The sequence below is a fragment of the Manduca sexta genome, chromosome 25, assembly GCF_014839805.1.
Source record: "Manduca sexta isolate Smith_Timp_Sample1 chromosome 25, JHU_Msex_v1.0, whole genome shotgun sequence".
In the NCBI taxonomy this organism is placed as follows: domain Eukaryota; kingdom Metazoa; phylum Arthropoda; class Insecta; order Lepidoptera; family Sphingidae; genus Manduca; species Manduca sexta.
In genome coordinates this window covers 8,164,442-8,191,841 of record NC_051139.1, presented here as the reverse complement: position 1 = coordinate 8,191,841, position 27,400 = coordinate 8,164,442, and the positions used below count along the sequence as shown (strand labels likewise).

The window sequence follows — 27,400 nt, the reverse complement described above, 5'->3', positions numbered from 1 at the left end:
CAATCGCACTATACCTATATCTACTGATAAGCGATAATTATAATTAATGTATTACTGTACAAGTATACAGTTGTGTACGATTATTAATTTCGTTTAGCGTCGTGGTAATAGGTCCTCGCCTATATTAGTCATTTCAGTTTAACTGCTATGTGTCAGTGTGACGACATTCGCTGAACAATATAGTATTGAACATTTTTTAGTTATGTAAACGAGTCCACCGCGAAGGTTACTCAGTCAGTACAGAACGCTGTGTGATATAGACCTTGTTTATCCTGTTGTTGAAGAATATATTTCCTGTGTTGATTATTATATTCATTTTACTAAATTCGACAATACATGTGCTTTGTGCATACGAATGCAGTGTGTTCTTAGTATCAGTTATGTTTAATTCTCTTAAAAAGAGGCTAAGTTTGCGAAAACATAACAAGAAGATTTCTGTTCTGGATGAATATGATGATGATGTAAGTTGTTCATTTTTGCGATGCAGTTGCGTTTATCAGACTATTATTTAAATGAATAAAATGTTCAGTAACTTGATATTGTGAGCAGTGTACTATGTTGTTTACGGGTTTACTTTGTCAACAAACAAATTATTTGTAAATTTTAATTGCGTTTATGATTATTTACGTTACTCTACAATGTCCGTTCTCTTGTAAACATTTGCCGGATGACGTGCGCTGGACAGTACCGTAGCGCGCAGCGAGTCGTGGTTTTGTCGCAGGTTGAGTTGAATAAATGAAAAATCAATAAGTTTATATTTGTTGTCACCTCCACCGCATTTAATTCAATTAACCCTATAAGTTATCTAACTATTTACTTGACGAGTCTGTTGCATTGCGGCTGTAAGTATCCTTTACTGCTCTTTTATAATAATTATGTGGTTACGTTTAAATATATACATTATAAACGTTTAGCAATAGGCAGATATTAGAAAAATCGGTTATTTGTAGGATCGTAGTAGCAGAACCTGTATCTAAATTGGTCTTTTTTACTGGATGTGTGAACAGATTAAATTATTACAATAATTATAATTGTTGTTACAATATGTAAAGATTTGATCACCTCTGTAGCAGCCAACGAAGTTTTAGTTGTGTATCGAAAAGCGACGGGTATAAAATTTACAACTACATATTAAGGTAATTTTCAATGTTTAATTCCTTGTATGCACATAAAAATATCTTCTATTATTGTAGGGTTATGGCTATGTATGTGATTGTAAGGATTTATTATGTTATTTCCTGTCAGTGAAGCGGATAAGTTTAGATATTCTATGTTTATGCAGTAAATAGCAGGTGATAATTATGGTCTTGCAGAATATATTAATTTTGCTATATGCTTAGTATAAATTATGAAATTATTTGATTCTTGTTTTATTTACATTTGCGTATACAAGTTGAAGGTTAGCGCCGTTAGTTGAAATTAGTACATTGGTGATATAATTAGAACCTACCAACACGAGCAAACACTCGGTCGTCGCACTTCGCAAAACATTGCACGCGTGTATTTTGTGAGTTGTGACTTGTGCTTGTTTGATGTATTCAAATTGTCACTGTTTTTACTGTAATTAATTTCGGTTATGTACATAATGAATAAAAGGTACACGTAGTACATATCTACTCAGTTCTTTTGAAGTGCACTTTTATGTTTACTTGCTTTTAAAATGTCTTAAAGTTTCAGTTAAACTGTCTTTGTAAACTAGTTGACATTTGAATGGAGCGAAGAAATCTCGAATCGAAATATTTATGACTACATTCTTATGTGCATTGTCATCCGCTCCAGAATATCTGGCTTTGTGATTATAAGCCATAAAAGGGCCATGACTGTTAAATGATTTACAGTTTATTCGATCGTTCAGATTGATTATTCAGGTGGTGTCTACTCGCAATACATTAGTGCGTAACGATATTCTTTACGCTAGCTATTGACACTCATATAGTAATAATGTCATAGATTGATGATGATCCCAGTAATGTTGATTGAATTCCCGCGTGCGGTAATGATGGACCGTTCAGAGTTCCGTGACTCACCGCTTTCCTTTTTCGCACCTGCATAATTACTAGTTAATGGCAAGCCTGGTATACGTTCTGCTTTTATACGGTATGTTGACGGTGCGTGATTGCGCTCAAACTAGGTTTGCGTTCCTTTTCTTTATATATTCTGTTATAACTGTGTATCGCATATAACTCTTTATTTTAACAGAGATTTTTATGACTATTCCTTTATATGCTTGTGTTTTAGCTTCCGATCAATGTTAGTCATGTCCGACAAAGATGATATTTATGTGTATAAGTATTGCGGCAATCTTCAGACACGGTGCCTTTACCTATGAGTCATCCGACGCCAGAGCGTGTAGTCGGCTAGGCCGAGTTGTGTGTGTACACGGCCCTACCTACTTTGTGACTGTACAACCGCACGACTGTCGACGGTAAAGTATATCGTGTACAGAACGCCACGTGATATGGTGCTGCACTATAGAGAGCGAGTTTATGTTTCCGTGGCGAGGGCCTCATTAGCAGTGCCTCTTCGACACGGCTTTAAATTAATATTAACCAAAATAAACATTTATGAATGCTTTGTTACCATAATAACCACATATTGATATTTAGGTAATATCTATGGCTTCTTTTTGGGTATTTAACCCCTTGCCAGTTACTGGTAAACGTTTTTAATCAGTGTTGTAATAAATCAGTCATTATTATCTTGTAACTTTCTTCCTCATGTCAAATTAAGTATAATTTGAGAGTTAATTATATAAATTATAAAAGACTAATAAATTTAATCATCTATTAAAATGTTAATAACTGTGATTCTAGATCGAAACTCTATAAGTACTTCAGCATTAGAGCAGCTGCATAATATAAACACAATACCTACTCTGTTAAGTAACTACATTCTAGTTTAAATGATATCGACACGACGCTGGCTGATATTGTTTAAATATAACATGGTCTAACTTAAATATTAATAGTGTTTATTTTGTATTGTTTCCAGTTACAAAGTAAACGCGAGTTGTTCTTCAAGTCGGACACGGTGAGCGGCGGCGGCGTGAGCGCGTCGGTGCCGCCGGGCGCACCGCCCGCGCCGCCCTCCGCCCTCAAGGATGCACTCGCCAAGCGCGCCGCCACGCTGCCCGAACCCCACGAGAACAACCACCACGAACCCAATGGCACCGCGCCCAATAAACTCAGCAACAGCGTCTCTGTGGATGCCGCCAAACCCCCGAGCACGGCGCCCCCGCCGACGCCCGCCCCGCCCGTGCCCACCGTAGCACCGCCAGCAGCACCGATGCCCGCGCCGCTTAGGAGTACAGAAAATATTATGAAGGTAATATTTAATCTTCCGTTTTGGCTCCGCACTCTTATTATCGAGATTATTGTACACATTACCGATCTAGAAGTGGTGTTTTTTCAGGGTATACATTATTGACAATTGATATTTAAACAAGTTAGAAATCTTTGTCGGTGAAATAGTTAATTCTTTGTGTATTCTGTAAATTTATTTATAACATTTAATTTCACCACTTCGAACACTATAGGACTGCGCCACTGAATTTGTTAGTAAATTGATTTAGTGATAGTGATGACAATATTCTTTGAAACAATGTTGGTTGTGTGCCCTAATGGTTTTGTCGTAACATGGCATATTTAATTTAAAATATTCAATACTCATTCACGAGTGACTATTAGTTCTGTTGCATAAATACAAGTTCGTAATTGGAATTTCAGCATACTTTTGTAACACTCGTTTGATGAGCTTATTTGCATATTGCGTTCAGACGTTAATAATATCGCATGATTAGGTAAAATGAAACTTGCAATGCAAAAAAAATATGACGTATCACGTAGCTACACGTAGCTAGGCATAATGGTGCCGTGGTACAATGGTAGTCATTTGTGGCCATTTGATGACCATATTTACGTTGCAATTTATTTTACTGACACAGTTTTGAAGAATGTCTATTGATTATATTGTAAAACAATGTGTCAGTTAGAAATGACTAAACTCATTTTGAAGATACATTGTAATATTTTCTTCAATATTTGTTTCAGTAAATCAAAAACTAAGCGCTTATATGTTTTTTCTTGTAATATTTGAATAGAAATAATTATAACTGGATTTAATTTAACATAATAGACCAAAATTTACTACATTTATTATTATTATATACATTTTAAAGTATTTTACCGTTGATTTGGTCTATAATGTAAAATAAACAACAAAATATTTGGACTGTATTTTGATGTTATTATTTCAGAAACCTGACCACCCACCTGTTGCACCAAAACCGGAATTACCTAAAATAGAAAAGCCAAAAACCAAAGAATTAGACGGATACGTCGGATTTGCAAACCTACCAAACCAAGTCTATAGGAAGGCAGTAAAAAAAGGTTTCGAGTTCACGTTAATGGTTGTTGGTGAGCATTTTTTTTACTTTTTTTACAATTACTCTGATATCTGACATGCTTAACAAAGTAGCAAAATTTTCATGATATTTATAGAGTGGACTAAGATTCCTTTTTAGTGTAGTGAAAACTGTCATACTTTAAGATTTAATTGGTATAAGTTAAACTTTTCCTGATTTTGTGGGTACGTGTGTCATGATCTGCTAAAGTTAAGAAGACTTGATTTTATTTTAATTATCAAATTCTTATTAATTTTCAGGTGAGTCAGGTCTCGGCAAATCGACGTTAATAAACTCCTTGTTCTTGACCGAAGTGTACGACAAGGACAAACATCCGGGCCCTTCATTGAGGGTTAAAAAGACAGTGGGCGTGGAGACCAGCGTGGTGCTGCTCAAAGAGAACGGCGTCAACCTCACGCTAACGATCGTCGACACGCCCGGCTTCGGTGATGCCGTTGATAATAGCAATTGGTTAGTATTTACATAAATCACAAAGCAATGATAGCATTGCTTTGTGAAGTGGTGTTTCTTCCGATTACAAAAATAAATGATTTCATTTTATTATAAGTATTTTAATACTAGACTATTTCTTTATACCGGGAATGATTAGTGTAATAATCGGTCTTACGAATTTCCTCAGTAGATTTATTAACACCATTGCACAGTAGTGTATAAAAGCCGGAAAATATGAGCACGTACCATCATCCTGGTGCGCATCACCGGGTATCCAATATATCTGTCAGTTTTGCGGTCGTCGCTGTTGCTCCCACATCGGCCTTAATAGTCATTCTCAAGTGCCGCATTTCGTAAACAGATTCTGCTTGAATCAGATAGACGGAAATAGGACAGAAGAAGACCACGCGCTAGTGTGTTCAAGTTGGTCAGAGTTGACATTGGAGTGGTATCTCAATAATGATAATTTGTGTTGTAGTTGGCAACCGATCATCGACTTCGTGGAGTCGAAGTACGAGGAGTTCCTGAACGCGGAGTCGCGCGTGACGCGCAAGGCGGCGCCGCCCGACACGCGCGTGCACTGCTGCCTGTACTTCATCGCGCCCAGCGGACACGGACTCAAGCCGCTCGACGTCGAGTTCATGCAGCGCCTCGGCGACAAGGTCAACATCATCCCCGTCATCGCCAAGGCCGACACCATGACGCCCGAGGAGTGTAAAGACTTTAAGGAACAGGTGACACTAGCCACTAGCCACTAGCAATACCATAGTTACATATTATAGCGATAGAGAACAATTTAGTCGCCTATATTCAAATGTTTGTTCGATATGAATACTGTCCAAAATCGATATTTATGATAACATAAAGGTCAAAATAATGAATTTGGAGGTGATGAAATTTGCCTAGGAACGTTGTTAATTTTGTTATGATCTGTATTATTATAGATTACCTTAGATATTCGGTTTTCGCGGGTAAAAATATGTCGCTAATGTGACTAAGGTTCAAAATCTGTGAGATAAAATGTTATTGAAAACATAGTTTCAAAATAAAAAAGGATTTAAATGTTCTCAGATTTGAAATATGAATGAAAGAGTTTGGGGAGGTAACAAATATTTTTACTTATTTACGTTGTTACATCATTTTTAATAATTTATTCTCACACTGGTTGCATTACAATGCGTCCGTCAATAAGAACTTGGAATTGTAAATATTTTTACACAAGAATCACGTTGTATGGCGGCGAACAATAGGCTGTTTTTATGATTTATTTGTTTGTTAAATTATCTACAAACAAATATTAATTCTTATCAAACGAAGCTGCTCAAATAATATATAAATTAGTACAATTATTATGTGACACGATTCGGTATGATGATATGACTAGTAATGCGTACTGTCCTAATCTTCAATAATTTTCCTAGCAAGTCTGGGCGTGAAAAGTCGCATTGACTGAATGTTTATAGGCTTTTCAACAGTTGTTTATGGTGTTTATAAGTTTTAAATAAATATTTTTATTGCGACAATTAAAAATACAATATTAATTAAACTTTAATGTTAGTTGAATTTATTTTACGTTGACTTTACGCAGCATATTATAATATCTATATTACGACATTGAAATAAATCATCTTGCCCATTGTCGATCACATCAAATCGCTCGTCAGTTTCAGTTAATTCGTATGTATGTGTAAAGTGAGTTCCGTTTTCAGATAATGAAAGAGATCGGCCAGCACAAGATCAAGATCTACTCGTTCCCGGAGAGCGCGGGCGAGGAGGGCGAGGCCGCCGACGCGACGCGGGCGCTGCGCGCGCGCGTGCCCTTCGCCGTGGTCGGCGCCAACACCGTCATCGAGCAGGACGGGCGCCGCGTGCGCGGCCGCAAGTACCCCTGGGGCATCGCGGAGGGTCAGCACACCACACACTTATAGCCTTTACCTGCGTTCCACCCGCGAGAATGCGGGAATGATAATATATTAATATCAGCCCTGTATTATATACTTGCCCACTGCTGAGCACGGGCCTCCTCTACTACTGAGAGGGATTAGGCCTTAGTCCACCACGCTGGCCTAGTGCGGATTGGTAGACTTCATACACCTTAGAAATTCCTATACAGGAACTTCTCAGATGTGCAGGTTTCCTCACGATGTTTTCCTTCACCGTTAAAGCGAACGATAAATTAACAAAGAATACACACATGATTTTTTAGAACAATCAGAGGTGTGTGCCCTTGAGATTTGAACCTGCGGACATTCGTCTTGCCAGTCCGTTCCACACCCAACTAGGCTATCGCCGCTTGCGAATGCGGGAATGCCGAGATAAAATTTAGCCTAGAACACATTGGAGTAATGTAGCTTCCTCGTAGTGAAAAAATATAAAAATCGGTTTGGATATTCCTGAGATTAGCGCGTTCAAACAAACAATCTCGTCAGTTTTATGTATTAGCATAGTTATAACTAGTACACGTAGGAGTGGGCTCACGTGTCTTATTCGCGTCCATTTATTAACGAACTAGCTTTTGCCCGCGACTCCGCCCGCGTTATAAAGTTTTTCGGGCTAAAGTTTTCCGTTATAAAAGTCACGCTATATATTTTCCCGGGAGCCTATGTTCTTCCCAGGGTCTCAAACTGTCTCCATACCAAATTTTATCCTAATACGTTGGGTAGTTTTTGAGTTTAACACGTTCGGGCAGACCGATGCAGCGGGGGACTTTTGTTTTATGATATATTTTTGTAGAACTTTTTAAGAGGAACAATCCCGTCATACATTATTGTTGCATAACTTTAACCGTTTACGCAGCGCACGCAACAGAAGCTCTCAAAACTAATAAATTGTCCCCGTTTTTGCATCATGTTTCATTACTGCTCCGCTCCTATTGGGTATAGCGTGATGATATATAGCCTATAGCACTCCACGAACAAAAGGCTATCCAACGCAAAAAGAATTTTTCAGTTTGGACCGGTAGTTCCTGAGATTAGCCATTACTGCTCCGCTCCTATTGGGTATAGCGTGATGATATATATAGCCTATAGCATTCCAGGAACAAAGGGCTATCCAACACAAAAAGAATTATTCAGTTCAAACTCCTAGTTTCTGAGATTAGCCGTTACTGCTCTGCTCCTATTGGTCATAGTGTGATGATATATAGCCTATAGCACTTCACGAACAAAGGGCTATCCAATACAAAATGATTTTTTTTAGTTCGAACCGGTAGTTCCTGAGATTAGCCATTACTGCTCCGCTCCTATTGGGTATAGCGTGATGATATATAGCCTATAGCACTCCACGAACAAAAGGCTATCCAACGCAAAAAGAATTTTTCAGTTTGGACCGGTAGTTCCTGAGATTAGCCATTACTGCTCCGCTCCTATTGAGTATAGCGTGATGATATATAGCCTATAGCACTCCACGAACAAAGGGCTATCCAACGCAAAAAGATTTTTTCAGTTCGGACCGATAGCTCCTGAGATTAGGCATTACTGCTCCGCTCCTATTGGGTATAGCGTGATGATATATAGCCTATAGCACTCCACGAACATAGGGCTATCCAACGCAAAAAGAATTTTTCAGTTTGGACCAGTAGTTCCTGAGATTAGCGCGTTCAAACAAACAAACAAACAAACAAACAAACTCTTCAGCTTTATATAATAGTATAGATGATTTGGTTAAATTGTTATGATAAAAATAAAAATTGCTCGTAATGAATTATTAACCACCACTGTGAATAATATTATTCGATGTGGTCTTCCCCTATATAACTACAAACCCATTTACATGTGAATTGTGATTCATATAATGTTTACCAGGAAGTAAATACGCTGTTTTTATATTACTCATTAATGAATATTGAAGGAGTAAAATATATTTCTATTATGTTAATAATATGATACGATTCTATAAACTTTTATATAATATTTTGTATTCGTAGCTTTGCCCGCATGTAAAACAATTTTTAGAATGAAATTTCTACTGCACATTTTACCATAATTCAGCGAAACGTAAAATTTCAGCTAAATGCATATAGTGATTTCTGCGTGTCGTGTTATTAATTTATAATTGTTTACCAATTCGCAGTGGAAAATTTGGAACACTGCGACTTCTTAGCCCTTCGCAACATGGTCATAAGGACGCACCTGCAGGACTTGAAGGACGTCACGAGCTCTGTGCACTACGAGAACTACCGCTGCCGCAAGCTCGCCGGCCTCTCGCACGACGGCAAGCCGCACCGGATCAACTCCAACAAGTACGTTGTGTCTATAGCCTTGGTGTTGTACATTTTATATTCAACTCTTATACATGATAATCTAATTGAAATTTTTGGATTAATTATTATCATCCGGAACAGGCATGGTTAGATCTTAACAACCTAAGTAGACAGGGTTGGTAAACTAATATTTACTAATATGATAATACTCAAACTTATGGTCGTCACCGCATTCAAGGTGACCAGACTTACCATACCATACATTGTATCAAGTGAAATATGTCGATGAGTTCTCTTTGCTTTATCATTGCTGCATGTCTGGTCACCTTTTACACTATCTATATAGTACTGTATCTGTTGACTGTCGCGTTCGTAAGCTAAAGAAAAATTATTAGTTTTATTTATGTTTCTTACATTTAATAGCTCAGTGTAACATTCTTTTTATTTGAATGTTTTGTGCTTGGGCATGCAGAAATGAAATAATCATTGTTACAATTAGTCATTGTGTTTGTCGTGGATTTTGAGAAACAAATATATTTTACACGGAATCAGAAATATATTCTCAGACGCATTTTATATTTTATGTTATTGAATTAAAGCGCATCGTAATGACGCAAGAGTGTTGATAAAATCCATGACAAACATAGTTTAAATCATAACCGTTTACAGTTCATTCGCTTTCACAGTGGCATTTATAACAATTTATTGACAATTGTGTGCTGAGCGGCGATTTATCAACAGAGATAAATTGCGTGTGTCACACATTGTTGCACAGTGTGATCTCACTCGATTGTGTTTGAACACCGAAACAAAACCTCTGACGTACTTAACGGTTAATTAGATCATTAGTAACAGTATTAGATTGAGTAATAGTCGCCGTATTGACTATAATTATACTCACATTTGACGTGGAATCAGGAATTGTTCACACAAAACAATTTTATTACCAATTATATTAGAATGTTGGCATTATAGATTTTACTTGTGTCTTTGTGAATATCCCTTCGTTGTGAGGTTTTTTTTATATTGATTGCTGTTTTTCTGTTCGCTGGTTATATTTAAATAAACAAAATCTCAAATATATAACCTCTACATGACATTTATATTTTATTATTTAGATTAATGCAACTTGAAAGTTCGTTTAATTGGCCAGTTATAATAGTTGCTAGTAAATAGAATATTGGGGTGAAATAGGGTAATTTTTTTTTTTGTTATCCTGGTGAGAGTACATTTATGTTTTATAATGGTTTTAGAAGAAAGAACTTGTTTTTAAAGTTTAGCGAAATGAAATTGAAACTATAATATAAATAATAAATTAATTAAAAAACATTATGGCAAGAAAACTTCCATTTATAAATAAATGATGGCGATTTCAAAAAGTAAACACAATGCGAACTCGGTATTGTTTGATCACTACACAATAATACTAAGTGTGGAGAATCATTACATACATAGATATAAAATCATTTTTTCAAAATGTTACTTAACCCGAAACTCGAAATTACCGTCGGCAATTAAACCGAGGTTTTTCCTTCTGCTTTAATTTAAATTATGCGTAAACATATGTGTACAGTAATAATTATAATTTAAACAGATGTGACAAAAATAGTCGTGATAAAGAAACCGATAAAACCAGCCGAGACATACATATTTATTCTGATTTCCATATACAAACAATGAATAAATGCTTTTATTTTGCCACAGTCCCGTTGCCTTGTACTTTATATTAGGTCTTCCTGTCAAGTATTAGTTAAGCCTTCAACTTGCAATGAAAATAAGTATTATATATTTTCATTTTTGGAAGTTAACCTTAACTATATCGAATATGACTAAAACATAATATAAACAAAATCTAAAACTTGTAGCCAACGTAATGCCAGAGATATTGTATTAAATAATTTAGGGTTAAATAATATTGCACATATTCACTACTATTTGCATCATCTGACCCTAAATATTTGATCAAACACACTTGTACCGGGTTGAAGTTGGTAATGCCACTGTGTGTGTGATTGCGCGAGCACAGCTACTTGTGTCGTTAACTATGGTTGTGTTGGTGTTCAGTTTGTGCCCGCAAGGACTGATGAACAGTTTCATGACCGTATGGTAAGTTCCGTTGCGATCGTCATTATATTATACAGTTTTAGCACGGTATGTTATAGTTTGTGAGTTAGTTATCACCCCGCATCTGCGTCTTTCGTCAACTCTGTACAACGTTATTAGAGACTAAATAATTTTTAACTGGCAGTGTTATTAGTAAAGTATTAAATACAGGTTATATTTGAAAAGAGTGGAGATTGTCGTCGATGCGGGTTATTAGATTTTTTTTTTTTGTAAAACATTGTCGGTGGAGGGTTAACGCATGATCTTGTTTTGTTTTTATATTCATCGTGTTTGTGTGGAACATGTTCTTAGCTTAGTTTTAAGATATGGTATTATTTGGTGTTGTGATTTGTGAATAGCTGGGGATTCGTTATTAATAACATTGACACTTTAGTTCAAATATATAAGAAACACAGTTCATACTACATCGCAGATCTTTTTGGCTCCGTTGTTTGGAATTTTCCTCGTCATGAACGGACAGATTCGCTTGACGACTGAAATTTCATACTTAAAGGCTTAAAATGGAGGCCGATCTACCGCTCGGCTGATAATATCAAAAGTATTTTATTTGTCGTATCCTTTTTGAAATTAAGCAGATGATTTAGTAGTTCAGTTTTTACGAATTCGCGTTGGTTGTCCCCGAAGGGGTATGCAGAGGCGCAACTGGGGCACCCACTTTTCGCCAAGTATGTTCCGTCCCACGATGTGATAGGGGGCGAGCCTATCGCTATATCGGGCACAAATTCCAAACTTCGGGCTGATACTCAGCAGAAAAACCCAAATATCACTTTGCCCGACCCGGGATTCGAACCCAGGACTTCAGAGCGCTATTGTACCGGGCATGCAATACAACTACTCCACCGAGGCAGTCTAGGCAGTATAATCTGAAATGGCTTGCACAAATTAATTCTGGGCCCTGTTTGTTATTGATTAGTAGCCAAACCGTTAGACATTTTATTTATAAAGTAATTAAACTAGTAATTATTGTAGTACTTATTCCTTATCCAAGGTAAAAAGCGAAGCCAATATGTTATATCCTCAAATTTTCTTGAGTTTTACAATAATTGAAAAGTGTTGAATGAATTTATTGTTGTTATTGTTCCGTTTTTTGGTTTGTTTTATAATACATTTTTCATAAAGTTCGTATCCTGCATGCTCCATTTAATGTTTTTACATCTACTTTATTTATGCATGTTTTCGAAAATGCTTCGACGACAACACAAAAGTTTTTATGACAATGCTTTATACCATTTACAAAATGTTAATATCCGAATTTCGTATCCTTGAGACCCTGAACACTCAAATTTAAACTTGTACGTCACGATTTTTACTTAGTTTAATTACAATGTTGATTTAGTCGTATTTGATAACAAAATGTTATATTGAATACAATCGTGACAATGTTGAAAAGGTTTGTCTTGCATGGTTTTTTAAAAACCTAAGTTTGTGGACTACAAAAGAGCATTACAAGTTGCTGCCTTGTTGTTTTTATTTTTATAAATTGAACATTGTTCGCAGGAATCCGCTGGCGCAAATGGAGGAAGAAAAACGGGAACATGATCAGAAAATGAAAAAGATGGAGAGTGAAATGGAACAGGTATGTGCATTTTATGTATTTTTATTATAGTTTTTAGGGTTCCGTACGTCGAAAGCAAGTGGCGACTCCCCTTATAAGTTACTAGCTTTTGCCCGCGGCTCCGCCCGCGTTATAAAGTTTTTCGGGCTAAGGTTTCCTGTTACAAAAGTCACGCTATATATTTTTCCGGGAGCCTATGTTCTTCCCAGGGTCTCAAACTGTCTCCATACCAAATTTTATTCTAATATGTTGGGTAGTTTTTGAGTTTAACACGTTCGGGCAGACCGATGCAGCGGGGGACTTTGTTTTATGATATATTTTTGTAGAACTTTTTAATAGTAGCAATCCCGTCATACATTATTGTTGCATAACTTTAACCGTTTACGCAGCGCACGCAACAGAAGCTCTCAAAACTAATAAATTTTCCCCGTTTTTGCAACATGTTTCATTACTGCTCCGCTCCTATTGGTCATAGCGTGACGATATATAACCTATAGCACTCCAGGAACAAAGGGCTATCCAACACAAAAATATTTTTTCATTTCGAACTGATAGTTCCTGATATTAGCCATTACTGCTCCGCTCCTATTGGGCATAGCGTGATAATATATAGCCAATAGCACTCCACGAACAAAGGGCTATCCAACACAAAAAAAAACAGTTCGAACTGATAGTTCCTGAGATTAGCCATCACTGCTCCGCTTTTATTGGTAATAGCGTGATGATATATAGCCTATAGCACTCCACGAACAAAGGGATATCCAACACAAAAAGTATTTTTCAATTCGAACCGATAGTTCCTGAGATTAGCCATTACTGCTCCGCTCCTATTGGTCGTAGCGTGATGATATATAATCTATAGCACTCCACGAACAAAGGGCTATCCAACACAAAAATAATTTTTCAGTTTGATCCAGTAGTTCCTGAGATTAGCGCGTTCAAACAAACAAACAAACAAACAAACTCTTCAGCTTTATATAATAGTATAGATTATGGAAATAGGGGTGCGTGAGTTTACTCCTACTCGTCCGGCTTTTTGAGTGTAGGTATCCAAATATTTTGTTGTGATTCTTTGCTAGTAATATTCATTTTGTACAGGATTATATTTTGTGTTTGAACTAGGGGGTTGCTTAATAGTACTAGAAAAATCCTCTAAAAAGTAAAAAAATATAATTTGTTAATTTGTCGTTTAATTTTGTTATAAGTACCTAGTATTATATTTTTCTTATATTTTAGAGGTTTTTTTCATATGTCGGCTATTTAAATTGTTTATTGCAATGTTTTCAAATTACAATTTTATCCACCGCGCCGGGGCCTCGAGTCATCATTTATCTACTATTCTTATTGAGTCTATTCTTATAAGCCCAAACAGCCTGTATCCGCTATATCTACTGTAGGTTTGTCCGCTATATCTCTTTGTGAATTATCGCTTGCTTTAACGGTGAAGGAAAACATCGTGAGGAAACCTGCATACCTGAGAAGTTCTCTATAGGAATTTCGAGGGTGTGTGAAGTCTACCAATCCGCACTAGGCCAGCGTGGTGGACTAAGGCCTAATCCCTCTCAGTAGTAGAGGAGGCCCGTGCTCAGCAGTGGGCAAGTATATAATACAGGGCTGATATTATTATTATTATTATTACTGTAGGTTGCCGAGGAATAAGGTATTCTGTAGATTACGATTTAGCAGCCTTAGCTCAAGGTTACCATGTATTAAAAATACCACCGAAATAATTATACCAAATTTCAAATCAATCGAAATGTAAAAGAAGCAAATAAGCCGATGGTCTTTAAACATGTGACCAGATCTTTGTAAATTATAGTTATGAACCATTTCGATCACACTAGCTTTCAAAAAAAAACCATCAGTCAGTCCATTTATTTGTGAGCTACGATGTCACAGACAATTTTAAACTACATAAGTTATATCCTGGTACGTGATAAATGCCAGAGAAAATGTGGTCAGCTGATGCGCGCGCACGGGGTCAACGACCTTGCACGCATGGTGCGCGCCGCGCTGTGCGCCCTCTTCGATACATTAGTCAAATTTTATTATTGGGCGTGTTTTTTTTTCTTTTTATTTCAAGAATAATGAGTGCTATCTTCTGTCTTCTTATTTTTTAGTAGTTCCCTTCTAGTCAGTATAATGTATGTTGTGTGGTTGTGTGTGTAGGTGTTTGAAATGAAGGTGCGTGAGAAGCGTGCGAAGTTGAAAGAGTCGGAGGCGGAGCTGGCGCGGCGGCACGACGCAACGCGGCGCGCGCTGGAGGCGCAGGCGCGCGAGCTCGACGAGCGCCAGCGCGCGCTGCACGCCGAGCGCGCCGCCTGGGAGCGCGACACCGGCCTCTCGCTCGACGACCTGCGCCGCCGCTCGCTCGAGGCTAACAGCAAGGAGTGAGTACCCGCACACTGCACACTGCACACTGCACACTATACACTGAGGAGCTGGCGCCGCACGACGCCACGCGGCGCGCGCTGGAGGCGCAGGCGCGCGAGCTCGACGAGCGCCAGCGCGCGCGGCACGCCGAGCGCGCCGCCTGGGAGCGCGACACCGGCCTCTCGCTCGACGACCTGCGCCGCCGCTCGCTCGAGGCTAACAGCAAGGAGTGAGTACCCGCACACTGCACACTGCACACTGCACACTATACACTGAGGAGCTGGCGCCGCACGACGCCACGCGGCGCGCGCTGGAGGCGCAGGCGCGCGAGCTCGACGAGCGCCAGCGCGCGCTGCACGCCGAGCGCGCCGCCTGGGAGCGCGACACCGGCCTCTCGCTCGACGACCTGCGCCGCCGCTCGCTCGAGGCTAACAGCAAGGAGTGAGTACCCGCACACTGCACACTGCACACTGCACACTATACACTGAGGAGCTGGCGCCGCACGACGCCACGCGGCGCGCGCTGGAGGCGCAGGCGCGCGAGCTCGACGAGCGCCAGCGCGCGCGGCACGCCGAGCGCGCCGCCTGGGAGCGCGACACCGGCCTCTCGCTCGACGACCTGCGCCGCCGCTCGCTCGAGGCTAACAGCAAGGAGTGAGTACCCGCACACTGCACACTGCACACTGCACACTATACACTGAGGAGCTGGCGCCGCACGACGCCACGCGGCGCGCGCTGGAGGCGCAGGCGCGCGAGCTCGACGAGCGCCAGCGCGCGCTGCACGCCGAGCGCGCCGCCTGGGAGCGCGACACCGGCCTCTCGCTCGACGACCTGCGCCGCCGCTCGCTCGAGGCTAACAGCAAGGAGTGAGTACCCGCACACTGCACACTGCACACTGCACACTATACACTGAGGAGCTGGCGCCGCACGACGCCACGCGGCGCGCGCTGGAGGCGCAGGCGCGCGAGCTCGACGAGCGCCAGCGCGCGGCACGCCGAGCGCGCCGCCTGGGAGCGCGACACCGGCCTCTCGCTCGACGACCTGCGCCGCCGCTCGCTCGAGGCTAACAGCAAGGAGTGAGTACCCGCACACTGCACACTGCACACTGCACACTATACACTGAGGAGCTGGCGCCGCACGACGCCACGCGGCGCGCGCTGGAGGCGCAGGCGCGCGAGCTCGACGAGCGCCAGCGCGCGCTGCACGCCGAGCGCGCCGCCTGGGAGCGCGACACCGGCCTCTCGCTCGACGACCTGCGCCGCCGCTCGCTCGAGGCTAACAGCAAGGAGTGAGTACCCGCACACTGCACACTGCACACTGCACACTATACACTGAGGAGCTGGCGCCGCACGACGCCACGCGGCGCGCGCTGGAGGCGCAGGCGCGCGAGCTCGACGAGCGCCAGCGCGCGCTGCACGCCGAGCGCGCCGCCTGGGAGCGCGACACCGGCCTCTCGCTCGACGACCTGCGCCGCCGCTCGCTCGAGGCTAACAGCAAGGAGTGAGTACCCGCACACTGCACACTGCACACTGCACACTATACACTGAGGAGCTGGCGCCGCACGACGCCACGCGGCGCGCGCTGGAGGCGCAGGCGCGCGAGCTCGACGAGCGCCAGCGCGCGCTGCACGCCGAGCGCGCCGCCTGGGAGCGCGACACCGGCCTCTCGCTCGACGACCTGCGCCGCCGCTCGCTCGAGGCTAACAGCAAGGAGTGAGTACCCGCACACTGCACACTGCACACTGCACACTATACACTGAGGAGCTGGCGCCGCACGACGCCACGCGGCGCGCGCTGGAGGCGCAGGCGCGCGAGCTCGACGAGCGCCAGCGCGCGCTGCACGCCGAGCGCGCCGCCTGGGAGCGCGACACCGGCCTCTCGCTCGACGACCTGCGCCGCCGCTCGCTCGAGGCTAACAGCAAGGAGTGAGTACCCGCACACTGCACACTGCACACTGCACACTGCACACTATACACTGAGGAGCTGGCGCCGCACGACGCCACGCGGCGCGCGCTGGAGGCGCAGGCGCGCGAGCTCGACGAGCGCCAGCGCGCGCTGCACGCCGAGCGCGCCGCCTGGGAGCGCGACACCGGCCTCTCGCTCGACGACCTGCGCCGCCGCTCGCTCTCGAGGCTAACAGCAAGGAGTGAGTACCCGCACACTGCACACTGCACACTGCACACTGCACACTATACACTGAGGAGCTGGCGCCGCACGACGCCACGCGGCGCGCGCTGGAGGCGCAGGCGCGCGAGCTCGACGAGCGCCAGCGCGCGCTGCACGCCGAGCGCGCCGCCTGGGAGCGCGACACCGGCCTCTCGCTCGACGACCTGCGCCGCCGCTCGCTCGAGGCTAACAGCAAGGAGTGAGTACCCGCACACTGCACACTGCACACTGCACACTATACACTGAGGAGCTGGCGCCGCACGACGCCACGCGGCGCGCGCTGGAGGCGCAGGCGCGCGAGCTCGACGAGCGCCAGCGCGCGCGGCACGCCGAGCGCGCCGCCTGGGAGCGCGACACCGGCCTCTCGCTCGACGACCTGCGCCGCCGCTCGCTCGAGGCTAACAGCAAGGAGTGAGTACCCGCACACTGCACACTGCACACTGCACACTATACACTGAGGAGCTGGCGCCGCACGACGCCACGCGGCGCGCGCTGGAGGCGCAGGCGCGGAGGACTTCAAATATAATTTTATAGAATTTATTCGTAAATTTTTGCATATACCCCGCTAGTAAATCGTTCGCCAGTAAATGTATGGCATGAATGGTTCAAGCCGTTTGTTTGGCGGAGGGCCTTAATTCGTTACTTCCATAAATATTTATGTTTTCTAACTCTCGATGTCAATGTGAATCCCGGAATAAAACGTGCCATTTTCCCATTCCAGGACCGTTGACGGCAAAGACAAAAAAGACAAGAAGAAAAAAGGTTTGTTCTAAATTAGTATCCGATGGCTTCGCAACCACCGTGACTCACGCGTGACTAACTCTGTGTCGCCGCGGCGTGGGGATGGACAGCTCATGGTTCCCAAATGTGTGGTCTTATGGGTGATTAAATTATTTCGCCGAAAGAGAACAAATCCCCCTCACGACACAAGGTACTGATTGTAAAATCTTTTATCTACATTTAGATTCCGTTAGTATTACCATATCTTGATCAATCGACCTGCTTAAATGCTATACGCATCACATCGAATACGGACGAGGATTTGTTCGCTGTCGGCATAATATGTTGTGTATTTTAAAACTTCTAAAAGTAAAAGTGGTAGAAAAGCCTTCGAGACGAATACGCGTGAAATGTATGTCGGATGTTAAACGACTTCGGTCTTTAACATACATATTGAAATGTAAAGTTTACTCAAATGAAATTACCTTTATTATAATTAACTCTACTCAAACAAAAGTACCTTTGTCCAGAAACACCGTTTTAAATGTAATACGCAATTATTTAACTTATTATATTAATTTCTTGCACTTGATCTTAACCATGAGTTATAAGTTTATTGTGATTGTACATATCGTGTTAGAAATCGATTGGAAAGTAAAGTTTTCGATAATTGCTGATGTATGTTTCACTTGCGATAACTCTCCTGATGCAATATCCGATACGAGACTTAATGTGAAAATAATTCTGGGTACAGTGCCATTTCAATGTTGTGACGAGTATTGTTCTGTGTGTCAAGTGAAAATACCTTTGTCTAGTGTATGAATGTTGGACTAACTGGCGACGTCGATAATCGGTACATTGACGCTAATTTTTCTTACGCATGATATTGTAGTCACATTTTATTTTTGTACCTTTGTAAATATCAGTTTTGACACCATCCCATTACTCACAACACTATATAACTGTTGTTAGCAAAGTAATCTGCCGCGGTAGTACTCGTTGATCAGTTACTAATAATACCTAAACTAGTGTGTTGCTAATAGACTCCAATGTGTATGGTATTGTGCAGTCCGCTGAGATTCCTCTGTGATTTGCAGATTGGTCCTTTAAGAGTGTTGCGACCGGCATTGTAATCTAAAGAGGACTATCGATAAACATCACACATTGACAGTATAGACATTTCTAGTTGTAGCGTTAGTACGATGGAACAACGATTAAAGAGACTTGAAACGTTCGAACCAAGCTCAGATCCAACAATAGAGGAAATTAATCAAGTTACAGGAAATTACAATTACGTATATAAGACTTACTTCATGACAAAGCATTTATTTATTACATTAAGTGTGGCCTAATTTTTATGTGTTGTGTTTTCAAAAGGATTTTGTGAAACATCTTTTGTAGATTCATTTACATTTGGAATATTTTATTTAAATATATTAGCTGACAATAGAAACCATTGTAGCACAAATATGTTAACAGCTTATGACTAGACATTTACGTCCATGGAGATGCCAAATAGCTTGTAATAATTGTCTGCTAATGTAATACGAATGTCTAATTGTACGTCATTGTATTAAAATATATTATTATTCTATGCTGTTATCTATAGATCTAGATAATATAGACAACTAGACACAGCCACGTGATCATTTAAGCTCAAAATCTGGTTATCATTAAAGTTAAGCGTTAAAATTTTTACTGGTAAATATAGCATAATAAAATTATTAACAAAGCATTTTGGTCAAAAATTCATTTGCTTATTTTTTCATGTATGTAGAGATTGAGAGTGTGTGCTGTAGTTATTTGAAAATTAAGTATTAAATCATTCGAAATTATGAATTAGGTAAGAGATATTTTCTACTCGTGTAATATTAAAAATATCGGTAAAAATTTTCGGCTTAAATTATTGTGCAATCGAACAATACGGTGAGGTCTGCACTGCGTTTGTAACGATATACGTTTGGTATATTGTGCTTAGTGATATCAATAACGCTCATAGCTCAGAACAGAATCTAGCCCTAGCTAGCAAATAGCTTCTCTTTCTAATATTACGTAAAGAAACGGAGTGGTGATGATCTCTCAACAAACGGTATACTAGAATTTATGGAATCACGCGATTTCCATTATACTAATTCAACTTTCTCGGCAATTCCAATAAAGAGCAAGTATCCATATTTTAAATATGTTATATTTTAGTATAAGATGATTTTGACAATGTTGCATCATTGTTGAAGTTTTAACATTGTTCGAATGAAACAGGAAAGGGGACATAAACTGTCGCGTTGTAAATAAACTTACAAATAATGGTCAAAGGTATTCCTGGGATAGGTTCCTGTCAATAGATTCTTTTTCTAGTCGGTAAAACAATGTTGGAACTTGAACATTGATCGTTTGTGTAAATAATTTTCTTTAATCATTTATAATAAAAACGAAATGAATATACGCAAGTTATATTATTCAATTACTTCAGGTAATTTTGTATGTTTATTCTATTAAATTACCACAGATAATCTCAATTATTTCCTACACTACAGTATTGAGCTCTCCGTTTAAGTTAGCAGTGTTAGGTTGTAAGGTAATACTTAATTTTACCATAAACAATAATCGTTTACTCATTATACTCGAGATGTAACAGGTTGAGAGAGCAACGGAGTTCCGACGATGTAATATATTGTGTCTGATGAATATGAATAAATACGTAATATATAGGAATATGTTGTTTGATTTCGGATTTACTATACATTTTTTACACAAATTTTTTCTTGCTTATATATTATGCACCTGTGTGTCTGGCGACTTAGGGTTTTTAATTAAATTTAACTGGTTCTAAATATCTGCACTATTTCCCGTGATATATTGAAATATCTAGTGTAAAATAATTCAAACTTTGTATGATAGGATATTTTTCTTATCTTTAGGTTTTCATAATAAAGGATCAAAGGGCTAATCTAATTAGCTACGGACGAATATTTACTTACCTTTATTGTTTAGTAATATCTTTATTGTTTCATGTGCATAATATCTGGGCACTAGTGCGGTGACGGCCTAGTTGGGTGTGGAACAGAGTGCCGAGACGAATGTCCGCAGGTTCAAATCCGAAGGGCATACACCTCTGACTTTTTTTAAAATTATGTGTGTATTCGTTGTTAATTATACCTTGCTTTAACAGTGAAGGAAAACATCGCGATGGCTTGCATAACTGAGAAGTAGAAGTTTGATGGTGTGTGAAGCCTACTAATCCGAACTAGGCCACCGTGGTGGACTAAGCCTTTATCCTTCTCAGTAGTAGAGGAAGCCTGTGATATTTTTTATTATTATAAGTACTAAAAGTTTTTGTGAAACCATACTCCGTTAATAACATTATAGTAACCTCGTTCCTTACTTAGAAAAGTTGTATTAAACAGGTAGTAATTTTTGTAATGGCTAGTCCATATTATGAGTAGGTTGAGTCCTCAGACTTAATTTCTTTTTCAGTTTAAGAATCTAGACGTCTGCAGTACTTTACAGCCTTGAAATGGCATTTAACATTTCTATATCATTATTTACTGTGACCTTTGTGCAAGCAAGATTATAGGGTAAAATAAAAGTCAAATATTACTTGTATGAATTTCTTTTAATTTGGTGATGTATTAAATCACATACACAGTGTTATTACATTCGTCAACCACATTAAAATACACTCCATATATTCATGAACAACCTCAAAATATTACGTTATGTAAACAACATTACTACCTCTATATTATTAATATTTTTGGCAGCGCTATGGAAAATATATTTCTACTTAATTAAGGTATTGTAATGAAAATGCAACTTCAAATATAACAACCACAACAGTTTCCACCTTACAACGACGAGCACAAAGTATCCATTTTGACTATATATCCGACTACTACAATCCGCTCGATTAAATTCTATCAAAACTATTTACAGCAATTACTCGATCATCGGGGTTTTATTCCTTCAGGATTACAATCATTTACACAGTGTGTTCCAGTAAGGAGATTGCAGTAATAACAGCACATACGGAACGATGATTCGTGCTTACAAACCCCTAAAATACTACTGCTTGAGGACAAAAAAGTGTGATATTAATAGTATTTGCATATTTATTGCGATACCAAAAAAGTATTGTAATTGAAATAACCTTATGTATCTTAAATACGCATTAAAAAATGTCGTAGTGATCTTTTTACTTTTATTAACAGTTTTACGGATCAATGTAAATCACTAACAATTATAACGTGTAATACTTAACATTACAAAGTTTAATATTTGCGTATCTGAATGTTACTGGCAAGTTATCGAACACTTTCCCCGCACGTGTGGTTTTTACTGCACCCTTTCTGAATCACCTGTGTATTTGAGACTTACTTATTTATTACGCATACGTATTTGCACCTCAGCATATAGTAATTTTCATTTATAAGGCTATATATAGGTATTGTATTTTTGGTTCATTTTCTTCACGCTGCAATCGAATACTATCCTTATAAACACAATTTAGTTACAAATAATAGACTAGCCATTGCCATTAGATTTATTTTATAATGTATAAGCAACTAGAACTTGGCAATGCATGATTATGCATGTATTGCAAAAAATGTAACGAATCTTATGTTTAAATTTCCAAAAAGAAGTTTCGTTGGTGCGTAGATTGAGGCTTAACGTGCTTCTATAAAGATTTGCAAAAGATCTTTAGTATTAAGCTGAGTAAAAAGTTTAAGAAGACTAGACGAATAAATCAACAGTATAGACAAATTCCACCACTTTACTTTCCACAATTTCCCGTAATACTTAATTATTGAAATCCTTATAAGTAACTTATGTAAGTACATTAGTATTAATGGTAACTATTATTGGTGTTCTTTCGTGTCATTCTAAAGTTAATAATAACTATAAAAATGTTGAAATAAAAGGACGTTGTACTAAATCTCGATAAGTATATTATAATATCACAAATCACTGTATGTCTAATCTCTACCTACCTACGTACTAACCAATAAATATGCAATGGAAGTTCCTGATTTTGTATCTCCCTATTATTGTAGGTTGAAACCAAGATTTTGCTCTGAGTGTTATATAATATGTATTTTTATAATATTATGTACGTATGTTTTTAAAACTTTAATCCAATACTCTACGCAAGTAGGCACAATGGCACAGCTATTGTATTAAACTACTATATTTTTATTCTCCATATATAAATATCATTAACAATTAAAAAATAAATTGGCGTAGAAACGTGCTCGTATGGAAGCAAGGCTTTATGCATTTTTAAAATTGCGTCTTAAAAGTAGTGCGTGATTGTTGAATTTTCTTATTTGGCACAGTACAATAACTGAGTTTGTTTATTTTTTACGAATGAATTATTTTCTTATGCAGTATATAATTTGGGGGTCAGTCCAATTCAGTTCCAGGTCAGTACCTTTATGTGTTGCCCTAACAGTTAATTATGTGAATGTCGTATTGAAAAGATGTTCGCCAATGTATATTTTTACCATCTGATTATGCGATAAAATACGGCAACAGGCATTTACGAAGTCTTGCCAATTAGCTACATAAACTAATAATTATAACCTTACACTGAATTTACAGAAAACCTTAATAAACTTAATTGGTATTAACAGTCAAAGCATTTAAATTCTAATATTGAATCTAAACGTTAAGTGGCCACAAGTTCGATTCACAACACTTCATTATAAAGCTTTATCAAGCTCTTTACATTATTCGTAATTATATATTTTAAATTGTGAGTAACTATATTAAATTATTCGTATTACAATTGAAACTGACTTTCTTATGACTAATTATACGTTTGGATATAAATAATTAAGAAGGCAATGAATATACTAACAATTAGATACAAAGATAGAGTTACAAACAGATATATCGTAAAATCTAAAACCGAAAGTCGAATTCGTTAACGCAGTTACATTTATATATATTAAAGTAATGCTTGAGACAAGCGAAGTGTTATATAGACCGTTAGATGGAAACGTGAGGTCGAGCACAGACAGCAGGCATCGTCTTATCAACGACAAATAGCGGTGGTGTGAACTGTAAAGCGTTAGTCAGTATTTCAAGCAACCAGAGCAACTGTTCAACACTTTTACATATTATATTTAAACCAGAAACTATATTCTGTTTATGCGAAAACAGTGTCATTACAGGCATATATACTAAACGAGTGCATTACACATATAGAAAGTTGGAAGTGCGTTAGCAACATATATATGCGTACTTGCTAATGTTCCTACCTACTTGTCTAGCCTGGACTGGCCAGTAGTTTTCAATTTTAAATCAAAGATTATTTAAGTCTAGTAAGCTAATTCAGTAATAATTTAATTGATAAAAAGAAGTCAGATTAGCTTTTAATGTGACAACGTAACGTTAGGTAATATAATCAAAGTCGGTTACTTTTATACACTATCAGAAGTCATTAAAATATACATACATACATAAGTACATCCTTATATTCCCAAAGGGTTAGGCAGCGTTGCAATAATTGCCACCACGGTTCGCGAAGCTATATACGCTCCGAGCATTGAGATATATTTACACAAGTCTCTTTCACGATATCAACACGACCACCCACCATTCTGAGACATTTCATAAGTGTATATAAGTACTACACATTTTTAAACCCTATCCTAAGAATCAACCCTAGGATCTCAAAGGTTTTACAGTCTTAGCTGCAACCAGATCAAAGAAGCCATTAAATACAATCATCACTTAAAAACTAAATAACGACTTAGTCGTGGAACTGTAGACAGCAATAACAATAAATCTAATAGTATTGATATGTTCATTATTGCCGAAACGGATAGGTTTAATATAGCATTGCATTGCAGACATGCCGGGCGATATAAAATTTATGCTCACGAGCGAGACTTTTAGCCAGGCGATGAACAACATTTAACATGCATGTGTGTGCATTTCGCAGACGCCTGCCCGCAGTCTGTGTCGAGTGTGCACTCTGTAGTCTGCACTCGGTCGTATATAACACTGCGTTACTGGGCGATGTGGGAGTTGTCGTGACAACCACCAGAGTCAATTTCCCCCATTTTAACATTAAACATCCTCCGTCGGAAAGATGACGTACGACAGCCATAACGATAGTCACGTTAACACACATGCAACACACAGCTATTTGTTCCGTTTCACAATCATGCAATGTCCACTCGCCTCAAGGGCATTAAAAACGAATTTTAAATATTTAAATATTCACTATGATCGCATTCTAATGTATTTACACGAATTCGTTGAAAGAGTAAACGGCTAGTAGGTAATGCGAGAACATCGAATGCAGGAGTAACACTGTGTCGTTCAGAAGTAAAATGTGGTAGAATAGTATGTGAAAACATAATGACACATCAATGCTAAAGAAACAGAGTAAGCGTGCGTGCTAAACAAAAAACAATGTGCAACAGGACAACAGAGTGCAGGTGGGTGCATCGACAGATAGAATAGATTCGGTGGTAAACAATATCTCTCGAAGATAATACAGGTAACGTCTAAGGAATTCAACTATTTGTTATATACAGGTTTAAGAAAGGATAACTAAAAATACATAGTATCTGTGTTGTTTACGTATCAATTATGTAACAATGTGTAACATTATGTAAGTGTAACAAGTATTATTGTACGATTTCACTCTTCTCTTAATATTATTGATCACAAATTTGTCTATACGAGGCAACATTCCTAATATAGCTGAAAACACCTGTTCGTTTGCCTTCTAATCTAGTAAGCTAAGTACAGAAGATAAAGTTTTAAGTGATAAAGTATGATATTTAATTTAATCAAGTCATTTTTGTTTAGTATTTAAAGGCATACTAGTAACAAAATATGTTACATACGCAAATATATGAGTAAACATTAGACCCACAGCCATTGCGTCCGCACGCCTGCGATCTATCAATAACTAAGACGAGGCTTTGTGTGTCGCAAGTGCTCTCCAAACACTTACTTTGTATATCGTACTGTCAATCTATATTTATGTATTTATTTATCTGCAATCTATTTAATAGGGCCAATATGGTTGAGCACATTAAATAGATTGTCAGCTTCTGTGGTCGGTTTCATTTCAAGTAGCACACACGATCATTTAAGTACTTTTGTTCGAATTATTATATAAAAAGTCATTGCTGTTGTAAATGCATTGCGTGTGATACCCGGGGTCAACATCGATCTGGAAGTGCATAAAGCTGTTATGTGTAGTTACGTGTTTATAATAATGCGACGTAGAATCACTTCACTGTTGCAGTTAGTATAATTATTTGAAAAAGTGAACTTATAACTTGGTAGTTACTATTAACTTCTTTATGGAATTGGAATTGAAATCATTAATTAAAGACATTTGTACTGATCAGCAATCTGCGATTTGCAAGTCAGAAAATATTACTTATTAAAATATAAAAAAATCATACATGTCTAATTATAACTGGTCTCCTCTTTTTTGATGCAGTGAAAAATGTACGTATTCTGTAGATTCAAGAATATGTATACTATCAAAATATTTAAAACTCGTACAATGTAATATTTATTGATTAATGTCTTTTGTGATTACCTATTAGATAGAGTTATTAATGTATGTGTAGCTTTATGCAACTGATCGGATGGTGACCCTCCTCCCTTTAGGCGACGAGTTGTTTTAAGACGTTCAACCGTTTAAAACAAGAGGAAGCTGACCCTGGTCCGGCGCGCGTCGCCCTTGCCGCGCCGGCCCATGCCGTACTGTCACATGGCGGTGTCGGAGCTGCTCCCCCCCGGCTTGGCGTCGCCGCCGCCGCCGCCCCCCGCCTCCTCGTCGCGAGATGTGCCGCGGCCGCCGCCCGCCCCGGCTCCGCCCGCTGATAGGCCCGTGAAGTCCAATTTGTACTGCATCACGTTATATTTAGATTAGTAACCACACTTCAATATTGATCACAACACCGTCTGGGCACCTGAATTCACCAACAGTAGCTTTGAATATACTTAGCGCCTATTACACATAACAGAGTTGTATGAGACGTTTAGCGGTTTTTACACTATACTGTTGGTGAATTCCGGTAAGCCTACCGCTAATAATTTAGATGACGAGAAACACCATGCACGCGACATTTTTCATATAAGCTAGGTGCCTGTTCGGCACCGCCAGGCAACTTGACAGTTTTTCAATTACATATTTTTGAGGAAAATGTTTTAAATCCAATATCGAAATATTTGAGCCAGACATGTTCTAGCAAAAATACTGTAAACGTGAAAAACATTAGGCTTGCTTAAAGTTTATAATCGAGTTTATAAACTCTAAGACGAATAATATTAATACAATACCACACAGATTCTAATCTAGACAAATTATCATCGCAACACCACATCAACAACATCCAAAAATTAGCTATAGATAACACCACCAAACAAGAA

At 39.5% G+C, this 27,400-nt stretch overlaps 2 protein-coding genes across 10 annotated transcripts in view; one reads left to right on the top strand and one right to left on the bottom strand.

Moving 5' to 3' along the window:
* LOC115446786 (septin-7) overlaps positions 1 to 20,704 on the top strand; it is a 47,265-nt gene extending 26,561 nt beyond the window's left edge. For 7 of the 8 annotated variants that reach the window (XM_030173580.2, XM_030173578.2, XM_030173577.2 and 4 more), the window contains 9 exons: positions 2,992 to 3,324; positions 4,256 to 4,415; positions 4,663 to 4,873; positions 5,334 to 5,589; positions 6,565 to 6,760; positions 8,927 to 9,095; positions 12,678 to 12,756; positions 14,905 to 15,125; positions 17,994 to 20,704. In XM_030173580.2, coding sequence (XP_030029440.1) covers positions 2,992 to 3,324; positions 4,256 to 4,415; positions 4,663 to 4,873; positions 5,334 to 5,589; positions 6,565 to 6,760; positions 8,927 to 9,095; positions 12,678 to 12,756; positions 14,905 to 15,125; positions 17,994 to 18,045 — 1,677 coding nt within the window. In that variant the 3' untranslated portion in view covers positions 18,046 to 20,704. Of the gene's footprint in view, positions 1 to 81; positions 462 to 2,991; positions 3,325 to 4,255; positions 4,416 to 4,662; positions 4,874 to 5,333; positions 5,590 to 6,564; positions 6,761 to 8,926; positions 9,096 to 12,677; positions 12,757 to 14,904; positions 15,126 to 17,993 lie in introns of those variants that run through there. The other variant, XM_030173575.2, reaches the window with a different exon arrangement.
* Positions 20,705 to 21,586: 882 nt separating this feature from the next.
* Positions 21,587 to 27,400, bottom strand: part of LOC115446785 (alpha-catulin) — a 75,842-nt gene continuing 70,028 nt past the window's right edge. The window contains exon 13 of one of the 2 annotated variants that reach the window (XM_030173570.2): positions 21,587 to 26,875. In XM_030173570.2, the coding sequence (XP_030029430.2) occupies positions 26,735 to 26,875 (141 nt within the window). In that variant the 3' untranslated portion in view covers positions 21,587 to 26,734. The remainder of the gene's footprint in view (positions 26,876 to 27,400) is intronic. The other variant, XM_030173569.2, reaches the window with a different exon arrangement.